Here is a 19495-nt window from a genome sequence, read left to right as displayed (position 1 = left end):
CTTCTTATGTTGTGCAGTCCCCAGTCGGTCATCCTTATTAGCAGTGATATATTTTTGTGTCTCCTGAATAATGCGTTCGGCATCCTGGCGAAAGTCTTCCATTATTTCTGTCTAATTTAGAAGTTTTATCTTCGGAAAACAAAGAAAACTATCAGTAAGAAAGCGATGACGTCAGATCAGCAACGATTCAAGTCCGTTGACGACCGTTATTACCGTTGTCAGACCGTTAGCAGTAGAAGTGGAAAAAGTCTTCAAAAGTTTAATTCGTCACCATTCAAATTCTATTTGAATTAAGTATTCCAAAATTATTCAGTAAGGAGCACCTATGGTCCACTACCGGACACGGTTAAGATTTTTCACGGATGTCAACATGTAGGCCCGATGCGGGCCGCCGAATGTCAAACGAAAAAGTCCAAAAACTGAAAAACGGGTGGACCAAAATGCACAAAAATTGGAGATCTAACTCACCGTTCGATGTATTGTCCTCCACCGTTCACAATTCCGGAAAAACGGTCGTAGGGATTACGAAAAATCGGTCCGAAAAAAACGTAAACTTTATGTCTTCATATTTCCAAAAATATTGGGTCCATATTATCAAATTTGGTATCAGAAGAGTCACAATCACAAGTTCTATCCAGATGACCACGAAAAAACTGGACTAGAAACAGATTAACCTATCGAAATCACGAGAAATCGAGGAGCTCGAATTTGAACACACACACACACAAAATCCCCTAGCGGCCTCCCAGATGAATCTACTATCAAAGATCAATGGTGTAATGGGCCTGACAGCAAAGTAGGTGACATACTAAGGGCACATTCTTGGCATCCAAAGTGAGATGTGGCCAGTCACCGTGGAAGAGATTGGAGCCCTGTCCTCGAGGTATCACGTCTACCTTCTAGAACAGTATATTCATCGAACGGGTCGCTTTAACAACTAAGGTGGCGCTGCACGTCGGAGAAAAAGCGAATAGGCTGCAATCTCCATATAAACGAGAGAGAGAGAGTAGAGTAGAGTAGAGAGTAGAGATTGGAGCCTCACCACGTATCCTCCACCATAGTAAACCATGAGAACTGCTACCGCTAAAAGAATTAGTTATAGAGACAAGGTCAAGTCCCCTGCGAACTGTATCTCTAATGTACGCTACAGGGAAGAGGAGTTGTGTCCTGAGAATAGTAAGTTTGGCTCTAATATTAGAGAATGTGAAGAGGCCATCTTAACCCCACTTGGGAGGATGCTATCAGAAGTTCCCAAACTGAAGACCAGGAATGTACTACTTAACATAGGAACTTGGAATGTTAGAACACTGTATGAACTGGGAAAACTTGATAATCTCATTCAAGAAATAAAGTCAATGAGGCTAGATGTTATAGGTATTTGCGAAAAAAGATGGACAGGTTCAGGAATGCTTTACAAGAATGAATATACAATGATGTACTCAGGAGCAGAGGCACATGTAAATGGAGTAGCCATCATAATGAAGAATAGTACAGCAAGATCAATAAAAGGCTTCACTGCAGTCAATGAGAGAATCATTGCAGTAAAGATAGCTGCTCAACCTTTAGACATTCTACTAATCCAGGTTTATGCTCCCACAGCTGGACATGAGGAAGAAGATGTTGAGTTATTCTACAAAAATATGAAGGAATCTGTGGAAATGGCAAAATCAAATGATATAATCATAGTTATGGGCGATTTTAATACAAAAGTGGGCAATGAGAAAATATCAGAATGCATGGGCCAACATGGACTTGGTAAGAGAAATAAAAGAGGAGATACACTCTTTCAGTTTTGTGAGGAAAATAAGTTGATAATCACCAACACCCTGTTTAAACATCCAGCAAGAAGAGTGTATACATGGAAAAGTCCAGGGGACATATGCAGGAATCAAATAGACTTCATTTTGATAAAGGAAAGATTCAGGAATATTATAAAACAAGCCAAGTCATATCCTGGAGCAGATATTAATTCTGACCATAATCCAGTTGTAGTGATAGCAAAAATCAAACTAAAAACCTGTAAGCAAAAGGCAGTATCAAAGAAGTTAAATTGAGCAACATTAAAGGAAGAAAACATAAAAGTAAAATTTAATGAAGAATTCAATAGGGAGATCTATAACAATAAAATAAATAAAGAATATAATCAATCAATAGAGGATATTAATGAAGCATGGAATGCCTTTAAGGAATGTATAAGTAGAGCTGCTAATAACATCCCAGAGTACAGTAGGAAAATTAGCAAACCTTGGATGACTGATGAAATTCTAACAATGATGGAGAATAGGAAAAGTTTGAAAAATAAACCAGGTTATAAGAATTTAACAAGATCTATAAAAAGAGAGTGTAGAAAGGCTAAAGAAGAGTGGCTTAACAAAAAATGTGAAGAAATTGAAAGTTTGGACAAAGAAAATAAAATAAATGAACTCCATGAAAAAATCAGAGAAGTAACTTTTAAAAAACGGAATTCTCAGGCACATGGTATAAGAGATTTAAATGGGAGAATAGTCTTGGAGACAGAGGAAATAATGAAAAGGTGGTATGAATATGGAAAGGAATTATTCCAAGGCGACAGGGAGAAGATCGAGTCTCCCAGGGAGTTAGAAGGCCCTTCAATACTCAAATGAGAAGTTGTAAAAGCCATTGATAAACTTAAACCCAGTAAGGCTGCTGGCCCAGACAATATAGAACCAGAATGGATTAAAGATCTAGATGATGGAGGCATCAAAACCCTGGCTAAGTTATGTAACGACATCTATGAACTGGGATACCTTTCTGAAGACTTCAAACAGTCAATATTTGTTTCAATCCCCAAAAAATCAAAAGCAATTAAATGTGAGGAGTTTAGAACCATAAGCCTAATTAGTCATGTGGCAAAGGTTCTAACTTATATCTTGTTAAATAGAAACAAGGGAAGATGGACAGAAGGCATTAGTGAAACACAAAGTGGCTTCCAAGAGAATAAAGGAACAAGAGAAGGTATTTTCAACCTGAAAACTATTATTGAAAGATATAGGGAAAAACAGAAGAATATTTTTCTCTGTTTTATAGACTATACAAAGACATTTGATAATGTGAAACATGATTACCTTATTAGATGTCTAGTAGAAAATGGTATGGATGGAAANAAATAAAAAAGAAAGCAAGCTTCAATCAGCAAAAACTAATAAAGTCATTTATTCATTTTTGTGATAAAAAATTTGGAAGAATTGACTATTTAAATTTATGTCTACTTTGTCATTTTATTATCTTTCATATGTTCTTTAATGTATAAAAAAAATTGTAAATTAAGTCAGATGCGTTAAAATGTAACGCGTTGAAAATGAATTTTAACCAATTTTTGTTCAATGGCTCCGTATTTAATTAAAAAGTTCCAGTTTCCTTGACCACTTGGCCTAATTGGCAACATTCCATAAGAAATATTCGTCCTACACTAAAATTATTACCATTCTTAAGAAGAGTTAACGCTTTAACATTAATGAGTTAACCACACAGATTAGTACTTAATTGTCTTTTAACAATTTATAAATTGATAATTTAACATGCTGTAAAGTGAATAAAAGAAATTAAATGATGTAATTTTAAATTTAATGGCACATTATTAATTAACAATTTAATAATAGTTTGTTTTTGCAATTTTATTATATGTAATCCAAGGTAATATGAAAGTTTAAAAAAAAACTTTTTGAAAAAAATATAATAAATTAGTGAAATTTTTTTAAAAAAGAATAAAATGAAATAAATTGATTGTTTAGAATTAATAAGAATTAATAATTATTAATTTGCAAGTATTTTTTTATTTAAATTCAAATGGCACAGCAGCTTGTCGGAATGAAGGATTTGGGTTCGAATCCTAATCTGATATCAGAGTTATCATTGTTATTTGGATTTCAGACGTTTCTCATCTCTCTTTGGCGTTAAATTCATTTGCGGGCTAGATCCGATAACGTTTGCCAAAGTCTCACGAATTAAAACCAATTGTTAAAATTATAAATTCCTATACTTTAACATAATTAAAAGATTCAATTGTGATTTTTGTTATCGATAAAATAAAATAAAATAAAATTTTAGCAGAGTAATCGGAGGAAAGATGAAAAACGTTTACAAAATGTGATGGAAAATTAAAGTAAAAAAATATATATATATCCGATAAAATCAAATTTGAAATATTGTCAAAAACAAATTGCAATAGTGTTTATTTATTCAAAACATAAAAACTAATCTTCATAAACGATCGTGAATAGACTCTTTACACATTTTATATACAGTAATTATACTATAATTAATTACAATTTGCTTTCAAGTTTGAAATCAGTTTATTATTATATTTTTTGCATGATTTTACTATAAATATTTCGAGAATTATTTCATACGTAATATTATGGTGCAAAAACTACAAATTAATCAAAATTTAATTTTAAAAAAACTTTCAGGCGGAATTTGGGCTATTTGTTTTGCCTGGCAGCACTGAAAAGAAAATCGTTAGTTTCAAATCGTGTTATTTTGCGGGAAATGAACAGTAAATGTCGATTTTTAATGGAAAAGATTAAGTTTTATTCTTTAAAGAGACATTTTTTAAATGATTTTATTATAATACGATAATGAAGTATTTACGACAGTAAAATTAAATTTTAATTTTTTAAATTTCTATGTGTATGTATTGATTGGAATGTTTATAAGATATGGAAGAAGTAGCTAATCAGAAGAAGAAAAAGAAGAAGGAAAAGAAGAGAAAGCACGAAAAAAATAAAGATATATTACAAGAAGGACTTAAGGAAACCAAAGAAAATTCAGTTTATGAAGAGCAAGTGTACATTGAATCAGTTAAAGATCATGATATAAATAATCAAAAAATTACTAATTCTACTGAAATTATAAAGGATAATGAGATAAGGGGAAATTCTTCTGCAGAAGTTAGCCCAAAAAAATCAAAGAAAAGAAAACATGTAGAACACTGGGTTGAAGATGATGTAAATAATCAGTTACACGATTCAACTTCGAGAATAACTCCATCAAAATCAAAGAAAAGAAATAAAGATAATTTAGTTGAAAATGCCAAGGACAGTGATGAAGAGAAAAATCTTCCAGACACAAGTACAAAATTAGAACAAGATGTAGGTGTTAGTGTGATTGAAAATGTAAAGTACAACAGTGAAGTTAGTACCTTAGAAATGACTTCATCTACAAAAACTAGTCCGACAAAATCAAAGAGAAAAAAGACGGATAAAACTGTTGAAAGTGTGAAAGATATTGGCGATATAAACAGTATAATTGACAGTTCGATTTTAAATTTGAGTCCAGCAAAATCATGTAAGAAACAGGAAATGGGTGATTTAAGTGATGGTGCGAAAGATGTTAGCGAAGTAAACAATACAGTCAAAGGTTCGGCAATAGAAGGAAATTTGACAAAATCAAAAAAGAAAAAGAAGCATAAAAATAAAGATGTATTGACTACTAGTGATTTGGCTGGAAGAAAAGGTGAAATTAGTGATTCTGTATCAAAAACTATGGAAAGTAATAAAAACATTGAAACAAATTTGAATGAAATGAGAGAGCAAAATTCAGAAAATACAGTCATAGAAATAACTGGTGCTAAAAAATCTAAAAAGAAGAAAAAAGACAATGGAGAAAATAAAAATAAAATACAAAATTTTGAAAGTGAAAATTTAAAAAATGTAAATAATGATGCTGTTGAAGGCAATGAAAAGAAGAAAAAGAAAAAGCACAAGAACAAGGAAAAATCTGATGATATGTTGTTTGAATTTGATTGTTCTAATTTAAATAAAGAAAATGTAAAAACTGATTTACAACTGACTGCAATTAATAAAGAAGTTTGGCCAAATTCTGAAAATTTAGATATTATAAGAGAAAGTGCTACAAATGAAGCAAGTTTGGAAGCTGATACTGCGGTAGCTACCAGTAGTTCCAAAAGTACAAAAAAGAAGAAGAAAGACAAGAAACACAAAAAGAAAAATAAATCACAAAAAGACGATACGAGGCATAAGGAAAAACATAAGAAAAATAAAAAGACTAGTAAAAAGAAAGGAAGTAAATTAAAAACAGGTGATGTCAATGTAAATACAAAGACTTCTGTGTCTTCCAATGAAGGACAAGTTGAGAAAGTTGATATTGAACATTTGAGTGATGAAATATTTTCCAATTATGATGATGATGATAATCAGGTAGTTTATAAGTTATATTTAGATAATATAATTTTTTAAAACATAACTCATAGATATTTATAATAATAACATTTAAATTTTTTCGATAAATGATTAATCCATATTTCAGATATTTGTAAAATCCTACTAAGTAGTATCAGAGCACAAATATTTTCAAATTGAAATCTTTGTCTTTGCAAACACAATATTCTTATAAAACTTTCTGAAAAGCTTTCCATATTCAAGTAAGTCAAATGATTTAAATAAAGCAGTTATCAACCAAATCACACAGTCATAGATAGAGATGTAATGATTAATTGTTTGCTAATTGTTAATTGTGGGGTGTATGGGGTTCTTAGAGGGGTAGTAACTTTTGAAAGTGTCAGCCACACTGAAAAAGTGGACACCGTAGACTGTTCCCCATGAGGACCCAACTCTCACTTATGGCTCCAAGTAGTTGGTAGTGCATGCCAATGGCCACACCCTGGGAAACCGCCTCGGCTGGTGGGCTAAACTAAGTGAGGGTATCAGTAGTGCCATCCGCTACTGGTAGTTAGGGTGTGCCACTCTATAGTGCATGAAATCTGGAATGGCCACTGCAGCAGATGAATCTACTCATTCATTCATTCATTCATTATGTTTTATTGTACCAAAAATAAGTACAAGACCAGGCCCCGCGTTTGGCATTACCTGATGACACAGTTAATGGGATACAAGAGAAAATTACAGTATTTCCCGAAACACAATGAAATCAAATACATAAAAATAGACAATACGATACAAAACAAACATGAGGTACGTGAGAAGAGACCAGAATGTACAGTATAACGCAATACTTTAGAATACTGCATTAGTTATAAACAAAGCTCATTATATACTGTACCAATTGGCAGAAGCCTAACATGAAAGCTAGACTCGTTAACAAGAGTAAAATACAAAATAGATCTGTATGTTCAGAAAAAACAGTATACATAGATTAGTCCTTACATGTGACTTTCTGTAAATATTGGTTTTTAACTCTTATATAACTAGGGCATTCTTTGTCCATAGCGTTGTGATGGAATTGTTCACGTTTTTCTTTTACACAATTGGTGCAACGTGGTAAAGATACTGAATCTATACAGTCCTTAAACAAGTGATCACCTTGGCAATGACTGCAGACACGTTTTGGGGACGGGCATTCCTTTGCAAAATGTCCGAAAGCTAGACACTTGAAGCACTGTCTAACTGGAATGTATTCGAACACCGGACAACTACTCCACTTGATGTACATCTTTCCCTCCCTAAGTAATCGTTCTCTGATACTTGGAGTGACCTCAATGATCCATGAAAGATATTCACTGTTTTTTTGTTTTAATGCATATTTAACTCTAACATGATCTGGAAATTCATCTTTTTCAACACGAAGCGCCAAATAATTTTGTTCACAAATGTGTTTTTCAAGATCATCTTTAGTGATAGACTTAGGAACCGAAACGATCTTAATAAGAGGTCGTTGTAGGTTTCCTCTACGAGCCTTGAGTCCCGAGACTTTCTCCAATAAACATTCCAAAACTTCAGCATCTGAATCATCGCAAACATCAATTGCGACTCCCCCCTGGTTAATTTTTCTTATCTTTTTTATCCCTACGCCAGCTGCTGTTGGGTCCACACTTTTGGTCAAAGTTGCTCTTGTTTGTTCAGAGGTAAAGTTCTCGTTTTCACTATAAACCAGTATTGTACAGGTAGGTGAAGGTGGTGATGGTTTTGGCTTTGGTTGAATTGTTGTCAAGCCTCTGGTTAGTATTGCACTATATGACGGAACAGATGGAACAGGAGTTTCATTTTTACTCTGTATAATATTGTTTTTAATCAATTCACTGATTTCTTGCTTGGTATTATGGACAGCCTCTTGAATGTTTTTATTACAAATCTCCAGGGCTTCTTTGATATCGTCTGTAGTCGCTAAATTCCTTATTTTATTGTTTGGAATCTCTGTTATGCAAGCTTTCTTGACGGCAGCCTCAGTTAATTCAATCATCCTGTTAAGTTGTTTCACTATAAACTTCTTATGTTGTGCAGTCCCCAGTCGGTCATCCTTATTAGCAGTGATATATTTTTGTGTCTCCTGAATAATGCGTTCGGCATCCTGGCGAAAGTCTTCCATTATTTCTGTCTAATTTAGAAGTTTTATCTTCGGAAAACAAAGAAAACTATCAGTAAGAAAGCGATGACGTCAGATCAGCAACGATTCAAGTCCGTTGACGACCGTTATTACCGTTATCAGACCGTTAGCAGTAGAAGTGGAAAAAGTCTTCAAAAGTTTAATTCGTCGCCATTCAAATTCTATTTGAATTAAGTATTCCAAAATTATTCAGTAAGGAGCACCTATGGTCCACTACCGGACACGGTTAAGATTTTTCACGGATGTCAACATGTAGGCCCGATGCGGGCCGCCGAATGTCAAACGAAAAAGTCCAAAAACTGAAAAACGGGTGGACCAAAATGCACAAAAATTGGAGATCTAACTCACCGTTCGATGTATTGTCCTCCACCGTTCACAATTCCGGAAAAACGGTCGTAGGGATTACGAAAAATCGGTCCGAAAAAAACGTAAACTTTATGTCTTCATATTTCCAAAAATATTGGGTCCATATTATCAAATTTGGTATCAGAAGAGTCACAATCACAAGTTCTATCCAGATGACCACAAAAAAACTGGACTAGAAACAGATTAACCTATCGAAATCACGAGAAATCGAGGAGCTCGATTTTGAACACACACACACACAAAATCCCCTAGCGGCCTCCCAGATGAATCTACTATCAAAGATCAATGGTGTAATGGGCCTGACAGCAAAGTAGGTGACATACTAAGGGCACATTCTTGGCATCCAAAGTGAGATGTGGCCAGTCACCGTGGAAGAGATTGGAGCCCTGTCCTCGAGGTATCACGTCTACCTTCTAGAACAGTATATTCATCGAACGGGTCGCTTTAACAACTAAGGTGGCGCTGCACGTCGGAGAAAAAGCGAATAGGCTGCAATCTCCATATAAACGAGAGAGAGAGAGTAGAGAAGAGTAGAGAGTAGAGATTGGAGCCTCACCACGTATCCTCCACCATAGTAAACCATGAGAACTGCTACCGCTAAAAGAATTAGTTATAGAGACAAGGTCAAGTCCCCTGCGAACTGTATCTCTAATGTACGCTACAGGGAAGAGGAGTTGTGTCCTGAGAATAGTAAGTTTGGCTCTAATATTAGAGAATGTGAAGAGGCCATCTTAACCCCACTTGGGAGGATGCTATCAGAAGTTCCCAAACTGAAGACCAGGAATGTACTACTTAACATAGGAACTTGGAATGTTAGAACACTGTATGAACTGGGAAAACTTGATAATCTCATTCAAGAAATAAAGTCAATGAGGCTAGATGTTATAGGTATTTGCGAAAAAAGATGGACAGGTTCAGGAATGCTTTACAAGAATGAATATACAATGATGTACTCAGGAGCAGAGGCACATGTAAATGGAGTAGCCATCATAATGAAGAATAGTACAGCAAGATCAATAAAAGGCTTCACTGCAGTCAATGAGAGAATCATTGCAGTAAAGATAGCTGCTCAACCTTTAGACATTCTACTAATCCAGGTTTATGCTCCAACAGCTGGACATGAGGAAGAAGATGTTGAGTTATTCTACAAAAATATGAAGGAATCTGTGGAAATGGCAAAATCAAATGATATAATCATAGTTATGGGCGATTTTAATACAAAAGTGGGCAATGAGAAAATATCAGAATGCATGGGCCAACATGGACTTGGTAAGAGAAATAAAAGAGGAGATACACTCTTTCAGTTTTGTGAGGAAAATAAGTTGATAATCACCAACACTCTGTTTAAACATCCAGTGAGAAGAGTGTATACATGGAAAAGTCCAGGGGACATATGCAGGAATCAAATAGACTTCATTTTGATAAAGGAAAGATTCAGGAATATTATAAAACAAGCCAAGTCATATCCTGGAGCAGATATTAATTCTGACCATAACCCAGTTGTAGTGAAAGCAAAAATTAAACTAAAAACCTGTAAGCAAAAGATTGTATCAAAGAAGTTAAATTCAGCAACACTAAAGGAAGAGAACATAAAAATAAAATTTAATGAAGAATTCAATAGGGAGATCAATAAGAATAAAATAATTAAAGAATATAATCAATCAATAGAGGATATTAATGAAGCATGGAATGCCTTTAAGAAATGTATAAGTAGAGCTGCTAATAATAACATCCCAGAGTACAGTAGGAAAATTAGCAAGCCTTGGATGACTGATGAAATTCTAACAATGATGGAGAATAGGAAAAGTTTGAAAAATAAACCAGGTTATAAGAATTTAGCAAGATCTATAAAAAGAGAGTGTAGAAAGGCCAAAGAAGAGTGGCTTAACAAAAAATGCGAAGAAATTGAAAGTTTGGACAAAGAAAATAAAATAAAAGAACTCCATGAAAAAATCAGAGAAGTAACTTTTAAGAAACGGAATTTTCAGGCACATGGTATAAGAGATTTAAACGGGAAAATAGTCTTGGAGACAGAGGAAATAATGAAAAGGTGGTATGAGTATGGAAAGGAATTATTCCAAGGCGACAGGGAGAAGATCGAGTCTCCCAGGGAGTTAGAAGGTCCTCCAATACTCAAATGGGAAGTTGTAAAAGCCATTGGTAAACTTAAACCCAGTAAGGCTGCTGGACCTGACAATATAGAACCAGAATGGATTAAAGCTCTAGATGATGGAGGAATCAAAACCCTGACTAAGTTATGTAACGACATCTATGAACTGGGATACCTTCCTGAAGACTTCAAACAGTCAATATTTGTTCCAATCCCCAAAAAATCAAAAGCAATTAAATGTGAGGAGTTTAGAACCATAAGCCTAATTAGTCATGTGGCAAAGGTTCTAACTTATATCTTGTTAAATAGAAACAAGGGAAGATGGACAGAAGGCATTAGTGAAACACAAAGTGGATTCCAGGAGAATAAAGGAACAAGAGAAGGTATTTTCAACCTGAAAACTATTATTGAAAGATATAGGGAAAAACAGAAGAATATTTTTCTCTGTTTTATAGACTATACAAAGGCATTTGACAATGTGAAACATGATTACCTTATTAGATGTCTAGTAGAAAATGGTATGGATGGAAAGGATGTCAGATTACTTGCCAATTTATACTGGGGACAGAGAGCTACAATAAGGATTGGCAAAGAATGTTCGCAAAGCTTCCCAATTCAAAAAGGAGTAAGGCCGGGTTGTGTGCTGTCTCCAATTTTGTTCAATCATTATACAGAAAGAATTTTCAGTCAGGTGAAAGATCTAAAAGGAGTTAACATAGGGGGGCAGAAATTTCAATAATCTTAGGTATGCTGATGACACTGTGCTATTGGCAGAAAATGAAGGAGATCTAATGATACTGATAGAGGAAATTACAAACTTGAGCAATCAACTCGGACTAACACTGAATTGCAAAAAGACCAAAACTATGGTCATTTCTAATGAGAAAGAAACTCCAAGAGTAAATATTAAAATCGGAAACAGTAAACAGGTCAAAAGTTATGTCTATCTGGGACATATGATTACAGATGATGGAAGGAGTGATAAGGAAATTGGAAGGATTGGAATTGCAAGGACTGCATTTACAAACGTGAAACAAGTGCTGACTTCAAGAGAGATTAGTATAAAAACAAGAATTAGGTTGGCAAAATGTTATGTTTGGTCGACCCTGTTTTATGGAGCAGAGTGTTGGACAATGAATGCAAATAATGAAAAGAAATTAAAAGCATTTGAAATGTCGATGATTCGGAGAATGCTGAGAATTTCTTGGAAGGCAAGAAGAACAAATGAAGATATCCTGGCAATTGCAAATCAGAAAAGAACCTTACTGGAAGTAGTAAGGAAAAGAATAGTGAGGCATCTAGGGCATGTAATGCAACACAACAGCCTACAAAAACTATTACTAGAGGGAATGATTGAAGGGCAAAGAGGTAGGGGTAGGCCAAGAAAGAACTGGTTCAGCAACATCAGGAATTGGACATACTTAACGTATGAAGAGTGCTCAAGAGAAGCACAAGATAGATCATGGTGGCATGAAATGGTTGCCAACCTCCTGACAGGAGAAGACACCTAAAGAAGAATTGTTAATTGTACTAATTAACTCATCCACTGATTAATTGTCAACAGATGATTTATTCTCCAACAAATAGAGTAATTGTGGAATTGCCAGATTTTGTGAATATTTTAACTGGGACAAGAGGGGGATCTATATGGTTCAACTTGGAGGTGGCACAAGGAAAATTTTTAAAAATTAATTTAAAAAAGCTGATTTTAAAGATATTTTCTGCTGGGATAAAAATCCTGTAAGGGCTTTCTGGCTTCTCAATGCAATGATGCACCTAGTGACAGCTTAAAAAATACAGTAGCAGACATCTAGCTATTGCACTGAACAAACTAAAGTTTTATTAATGTAATATTATCTGCAGTAGTTACTGCATATAATAGTACATTAAGTTAGGTTTAGTGTAACAATTAACAGTTAATAGTAAAACAAGTGAAAAACTGCTATTTTCAGAATTTTTTTTTACTACTATAATAATAAACTGGAATATTTGACAATCCCAAAACCTCAGGGATCCCAAATCAGGACAATCCTGGAAAACTGGAATGTCTGGCAACCCTAAGTAATTAGTAAATAATTCCATTGGAAAAGCTTTATTACTTTTTAAATTTAAAGTTATTACATTAAAATTAAAATAATGATCAAAGAAACAATAACTTTATTCAGCAGTATTTTAGGATAATCATAGCAACACATATGTATATTTTAAAAATTTAATTGTAAGAAATTTTTGAAATGTATATTTATTAATAATTTCATAAATCCTGTTTGTTTATATTATTTTTTATCCTGGAGTAATAACTAAAATCTGCTTCAAAGAACTTTGTATATTATCCTATCATAAATCTTCATTTGTCTCCAAGTTTTACAAAAGAAGATTGGATCAAATATCACAAGTGAAAAGCGAGAGTATTATCTGTTATTAATTAACAATATAAAATATTTCTGGAATTGTGGAATGTTTTGTTAAAAAGTACTATGAGAGAGATAAACTTTAAAATACTTATTTAAAAAATTTTTATTTATAGGATTACTTTTATGATTTTGAAGAAGAGGAGCTTGATTTTGAACCACCAATCCTTCATGGTAATGGATATCCATCTACACTAACAAAACAGCAAAAAGAACGACTTAGTTCTATGGGTAAATCATTATTTCAATTATTACATTGGTTAAATAAATTATGAATAACGTTATCAATTAAAAGAACATCATCTATTAGGGTAGTTTTAGAATCAGATTTGCGTAGAATCAGTTTCTGTTGAGTCTTTTGGAACTGGATGAGACTCAGTCTAATGTGCAAATTGTAGGAAAGTTTCGGGCAAAAAAAATAATTCTGTATGGCATACCACCCCTTTTCCTCTTTGAAACGATATTAATTACATTGTGATAGATGGAAAAACTCCATTTGTGCCTGGAGTCAAATGAGTTTTTAATTGTTTAATTATCTCTTCAGAAAATCATAACTATATCCAATCTATCCCATTTCATTGGATTCACTATATTCAATGGAATGGGATGGAAATATTAAAGATCATTAAATAATTTGGTTTTGAGAAATTAGTTAAGAGATCTGTCAAGATAGAAAAATAACCATTTTTATTGGAAGAGATATTACAGATAACTTCTCAAATTCAGAAAGATCATTTTTTTATTCTTCTGACATTTTCCTTCTCCTTTAAAATTAGTTTCATGAATAACTGAGTATAGTGAGTTCAAATGAAAAACAATGTTTTCTGCACTAACCATTAAACTTTGTAAAGATTTTTTTCAAAATAGATTCTAACAATGAAACATCATTATCAAAAATCTGCTCTTCTTTCTTGTCAAAAGAAGCAAACATTTCCAATGTTTGGATCTTTAAATTTGGCTTGCTGGCAATCTGCACTTTATGTTAGGTACAGAACTTTTCCAAATAGTGGAGATAAACAAGTAAGAAAAATTAATATGAATTAACATAATGAATTCTAAGAGAAAGCTTGACTTTATTTTCACCAGCAACAGTTGACAGTGTCCTTTTGAGTCAAATAATAAGTTTTTGAAATTTTTTAAAATTTTGAAACAAATACAGAAAAATTACAATTTTTAATTATTAAAAGGCTTGTTTTAATATTTAAGAATTTGCCTAGAAATTCAAAGAATAAGATTAATGGAGAAAGTTATCACAAACATTTCACTTTAATTGATATTTCAAAATTTTCTTTTATAGTTATACTATAATAATTTCAGTTTTGTCCATTAATATTAACATTAAGTTATGTTGGAGAGTACAATGTTGCTTTAATTTATCAGTTTAAGTAGTTTATTTCTGTAGATGGTTTTTGTTTTGATATCCTGGCTTTGGATTTTGATTGCCAATGAACCATTTTTACAGCAATTACACTTCAACTACTATAAAATCTGTACATATTAAAATTTCATGTAGTATTAATTTGTTTAAATAATACATAAATGTTTATTTAGAAAACCTGAATTAAAATCTGTTACTTTTTTTCACATTGCATTAATTTATCAACAATGAAGATTAATGGCTTTCTTTGCTGAGACTTTCACTCTGTTGCAAATATAGGAATTTGTATCACTTAATTTCAGTTTTGTTTTAGATAAAAAACAGATAAAAGACTAAAGGAGCAAAGTAATGGGGATATGAGAAAGCATTGTTGTTCTCTTTTGGATCAGATAGTTGCTGATCAGGAATGACTTGATGGAAGCTAAGGTCAAACTATAGCAACTAGACCTTTAAAGATATAACAAAAAAAAGCTTCCAGTATGAAGTCTGTGAGTTGAAGTAGAAATTTGTAATTGTAAAATGTGCTTATTTTGTAGATGATCATCTATAAAATAAGTACATTTTACAATTACAAATTTCTGTAAATACTAGTATTATTAATTAATATCACAAAAGTTAAAGTTAAAAGTAAACCAAATTTTAAATTTATCAGGTATGATAAAAATATGCTTCTACCTGTCTGAGAGAGGAACTTACGTTGTACCATGATAACCAGATGCAATATTCTCTGAGTTATTCATCATTTACTTACAGACTGTTCTAAATTTCTTCTTATACCAAATATTTTCAAGAATTAAATACCAAATTCATTCATTTATTTTAATATTTTAAATTCTATTTCAATAAAAAATTTTATTTCTAAACTTTACTTTTATATTACAGGTATAGAATTAAGAATGGGATGTTGGTCAAAACGTGAAGATGATATTTTAAAAAGGAATTGGATTAATTTGATTAAGGTAAATCTTTTTCTCTCTCCTTATAAATGAAATAATTTTATTTAATCATAATATTGCAATTATCATTTTTCTTTTGTAAATATTGTTGTTCTGTTGGTTTTGTTTTTAATGTAGGTATAAATGTTAAATGGGGGGATGGAAATCAATTGTCAACTGACATTTTCATTTGCTTGTAAAATAAATAAATTTTCTAGCATTTTGAAGAATACATTGTTCATTTTTTATAATTAATTTGAATCTTTATGATGTTTTGAAACTTTTTATGTGGAGAACTCACCAGTGAGATAGCCTCTAATTTGCTGTTTAATAGTTCAATTGGAAGTATTCTAGGCTCTGATTATCTTTTGCCTACATTGACTGACACTGTTTAACTCACAAAATGTCTTGTCAGAAGCCTGTAGAGCCAATAAACTTCTGTAAAAAGAATACTTCTATGTTGTACACATTTGGGAGAATTTTTACTGCCAATAAGTTGTAAAATTACCTGTTATAAATACCTTCTAAACTCTGGATCACTATTTTCTATGTTGATTGACACTACAGTAACAAACAATCATTGAGTCATAAATCTCCTATCAAGGTCATCATCCCCTCTGCAACACATCATCTAAGACAGCATGTAAATAATAGGTTGTAAAATTACTTTCCTGCACAGACACAATCAAAGGCCTACTTGACAAAGACTAGAAACACAAACACATAACATTAGACAATAATTAGGCAGGCTGACACAATAAACTAGCAACATAACACCAAACTTAATGAAAGAGATTAAGAAAATATTCTGGAAAATTAAAACACACACAAAGTGTGAATAACAATACACACATACAGGAATACAGTGACACACTAAAAGAAAAACTAGCAACCAAGTCAGAAAGACTGAAATGATACAAACCATATGTATGAAAACAACAAAATAAATTATTTGCAAGCAATGAGGCACTTTTCTGCAGACAACTACAAACCAAACCCATTACACAATCACAGCATAGTGGAAAAGTTTGTGATTGCTATACAAGACTAGGTCATATATAATACATGAAATTATAGAAAGCATATCTTAAAAGACACAAAACTCACAGGTGACATATAAGAAATGCCACATCATGCATAAGAGATAACATATCACATCAGGTTGCAAACTTTTAACATAAATGGACTACTTACATTGACATCAAATAACAAATCTAATACATTAAAAGCTTTCACAAAACAAACTTCTACTAATTTGAGGTGGAGAGCATATATTTTAAATTAAATAAATTAAAATATGATCAAGCATTTCAGCCTGGCATTGTGACGGTGTCACAATAAATAATTGCTTGTTTTAAATTACAAATGCCTCTCATCTCAAATGCTGAATATTTGATAATTATAGTGGGTGATCGGTTAACAAACATAATTCGTTCCAAGACTTTGTTCGTTATCTGAATTTTGTTAACCGATTATCGATTTACCATAGGTTTTCATGGGAATTTGATTAATTCATTCCAGAGACTCCAAAAAATAAAAAATATATACTTTTTTACTATGTTTATTTATATGTAATAGTAAAAATTCATATATATGCAGTCTTGCATTTTTTATTAGTCGTTTGTGGGGGTTAAAGAATCTGTCCATGTCGATTGCTTTTTTTTTCTGGATTTTTCGCAAGTAATTAATAGTATTGTAATTGTAGAGATTCCCAACCTCATTAACCTTATTCTGGTTTGGATGCCACTTGGATGATCATTATTCTGACATCCCACTTCTTCAAAAGATCTTTAGTAGCAGATGTCAACATTGGTCTTCTTTCGTCTTCCTCTTTTTCAAAAGAAAACACATTTCGCTGAGTTTCTTAGTATTCTTCATTTGAGAGTTCTTGGAGTTCTGTCATCAGATCAGTTTCAGGTTCCATTATGAGCTATAAAATGCTCTTTATTTCTCAGATGTGATTTTCATTACTCCGTTAGCAGCTTGAGACTTCTTGATATATCTTTTATAGCTAAGATTGTGCCTACTGTAAACCTGTTCAAGCCATCTTGCCTAGCAACATCAGACATCTTGTGCCCACTTTCTACCTTGGATATTATCTCTTACTTGGTTTCTACGGTGAGCACAGTTCTTGACACTCCTCTTTTTAGGCTCATAATATTATCAGTTTCTTTTTTAAATAAAAAATTCAGAAAAAACTTATAAAAATTCAGAGAACAGACTAGCCCACAAAAAATTATTTAAATGCAAGGCCCAGATGAAATTTGAAATTTGGTATTAAAACATTAACGAATATCCGATGGGACAGTTAAACTTTTACCTTTCGTAAATAAACCCCAACACAAAATTTAAAAGTGCCTGTCTGACAGTCTCACAAAGACTATAAAAACTTATTTGTCAGAAAGGTAAACAAAAAGCTGAAATTACAAGGGAGAGTTTCAAAATTTGGAGGAATACAATCCATTTGGTATCGAGTTGAGCATTGATGTTGACATCTCCTGCACTCCGAAAGGTTTTGAATTGTTACCCGAAGACAAGGGAAAATCAATTGTTATTTGTTATTTTCCGTCACTTCTTTTTATGTTTGTTCAGTAAAGTGTTCATTATCCGATCATAAAAATCTTTCGCGAAAGTGTTCGTTAACCGATCACCCACTGTATTTCACTTTTATTTACGTTAAGTTATATTTGAGATTCATTATTAGGAAAAAAATATTTATGCATTAATTGATAACAATTATAATTATAAGTCTTGTAGCTATATATTTTTTTAATTATTTTAACATGTCCTTTTAACGTTAACAGTGAATGAAATCAGAATTTTGTCTAATTGTAGTCTTTACTTGCTCTGCTTTTTACCAGTTTAGATAAGTTTGTAAATTGTCAATTAATTATAATATATAATAAATTTTACATTAAGAAGTATTGCATAATTAATGTATTTTAATTGAAAGTTTGTTCAGTTTTTGTTCTACATTTGATCCTTTGAAGATATTTTAAATGATAAAAAGTAAACATACTTATTAATTTTTGAGTTTATTCATATAATTTAAATAGTATTGTTGATCAATCTGTAAAAGAAGAGTGCAAGAAAGAATAAAAATATCCATCTACAAGCATGTTACCAGAAAAATTTAAAATTTCAAAATCATCAAATACAGGAAATCCTTGTTTATTTGAACTCTGACACTTTGAAATCCTGTTAGCTCCTGTACTTTTGTCCCGGCCAGGGATATAGAGATTTACATGTTAAGGAATTTGGTTAGGTTGAAATACAGCTACTTCAAAATTTAAAATAAAAATTTTCTCTGAACTGTGATAGACGTACATTAACTTGTTCATTAGATCAAAGTGCCTCCATGCTATAAGAGAACAATAGACCAGAACAACCCTAATTTGGTCAATCCAGCCTTGTTTTTACAATAACACATTTTCAGGTATTACCTTACCCATGGACTACTTTTTTTTCTCTTACGTAATAAAATACAGCTGGTTTTCAAGATTGCAAGATTGGTCTATATGTAGCAAATTGAGATATATGTAGTTTCTAGGCTATTACATTTGGGCCACTTTAAAAATAATTTGGACTATATTTCAAGAAATTCTGCTTTAATTTTCATAAAAATTTATATGTCAAACTGTGAAATTCTCATCAGACACATGCTGTTTACTTACCTGCAGTAAACTGCAGGTAAGTAAACAGCATTAAACAGCAACCTAACAGCAGGTAAGTAAACAGCAACCTGTTTACTTACCTGCTGTTTACTTTCTTCATATTATTATTATTAATTGTTAATTAACAAAAATAGTGTTCTGTATAAGTAGTTGTATTGCATTTTCTTAATAAATTACATTGATTACTTTGCATTTGATATATTATGCAGAAATATGTAAATCTTGAATAATTTGAAACTCTATAATTCAAAGTCATGATTATTTCATCTCTTGAATTTCGAACTAAGAAGGATTTCCTG

General features: G+C 32.3%; 2 protein-coding genes across 2 annotated transcripts in view; both read left to right on the top strand.

Moving 5' to 3' along the window:
• The first annotated feature begins 1045 nt into the window (after positions 1 to 1045).
• Positions 1046 to 3067, top strand: LOC111619110 (craniofacial development protein 2-like). Its single transcript, XM_023360770.1, has one exon. The coding sequence runs from the start codon at positions 1068 to 1070 to the stop codon at positions 2052 to 2054; it is 987 nt and encodes a 328-aa protein (XP_023216538.1). The 5' UTR covers positions 1046 to 1067; the 3' UTR covers positions 2055 to 3067.
• A 1410-nt stretch (positions 3068 to 4477) lies between these two features.
• The window catches only part of LOC111619129 (transcription termination factor 1-like), a 30987-nt gene continuing 15969 nt past the window's right edge, over positions 4478 to 19495 (top strand). Inside the window, exons 1-3 of the mRNA XM_023360795.1 lie at positions 4478 to 6179; positions 13326 to 13440; positions 15470 to 15546. Of these exons, the coding sequence (XP_023216563.1) occupies positions 4680 to 6179; positions 13326 to 13440; positions 15470 to 15546 (1692 nt within the window). The 5' untranslated portion in view covers positions 4478 to 4679. The remainder of the gene's footprint in view (positions 6180 to 13325; positions 13441 to 15469; positions 15547 to 19495) is intronic.

Source organism: Centruroides sculpturatus, unplaced genomic scaffold (genome assembly GCF_000671375.1).
Source record: "Centruroides sculpturatus isolate CEXI.00-Female unplaced genomic scaffold, Cexi_2.0 scaffold87, whole genome shotgun sequence".
NCBI classification, from domain to species: domain Eukaryota; kingdom Metazoa; phylum Arthropoda; class Arachnida; order Scorpiones; family Buthidae; genus Centruroides; species Centruroides sculpturatus.
Note: the sequence above shows the minus strand (reverse complement) of the source record. Positions and strands in the feature narration are given on the sequence as shown.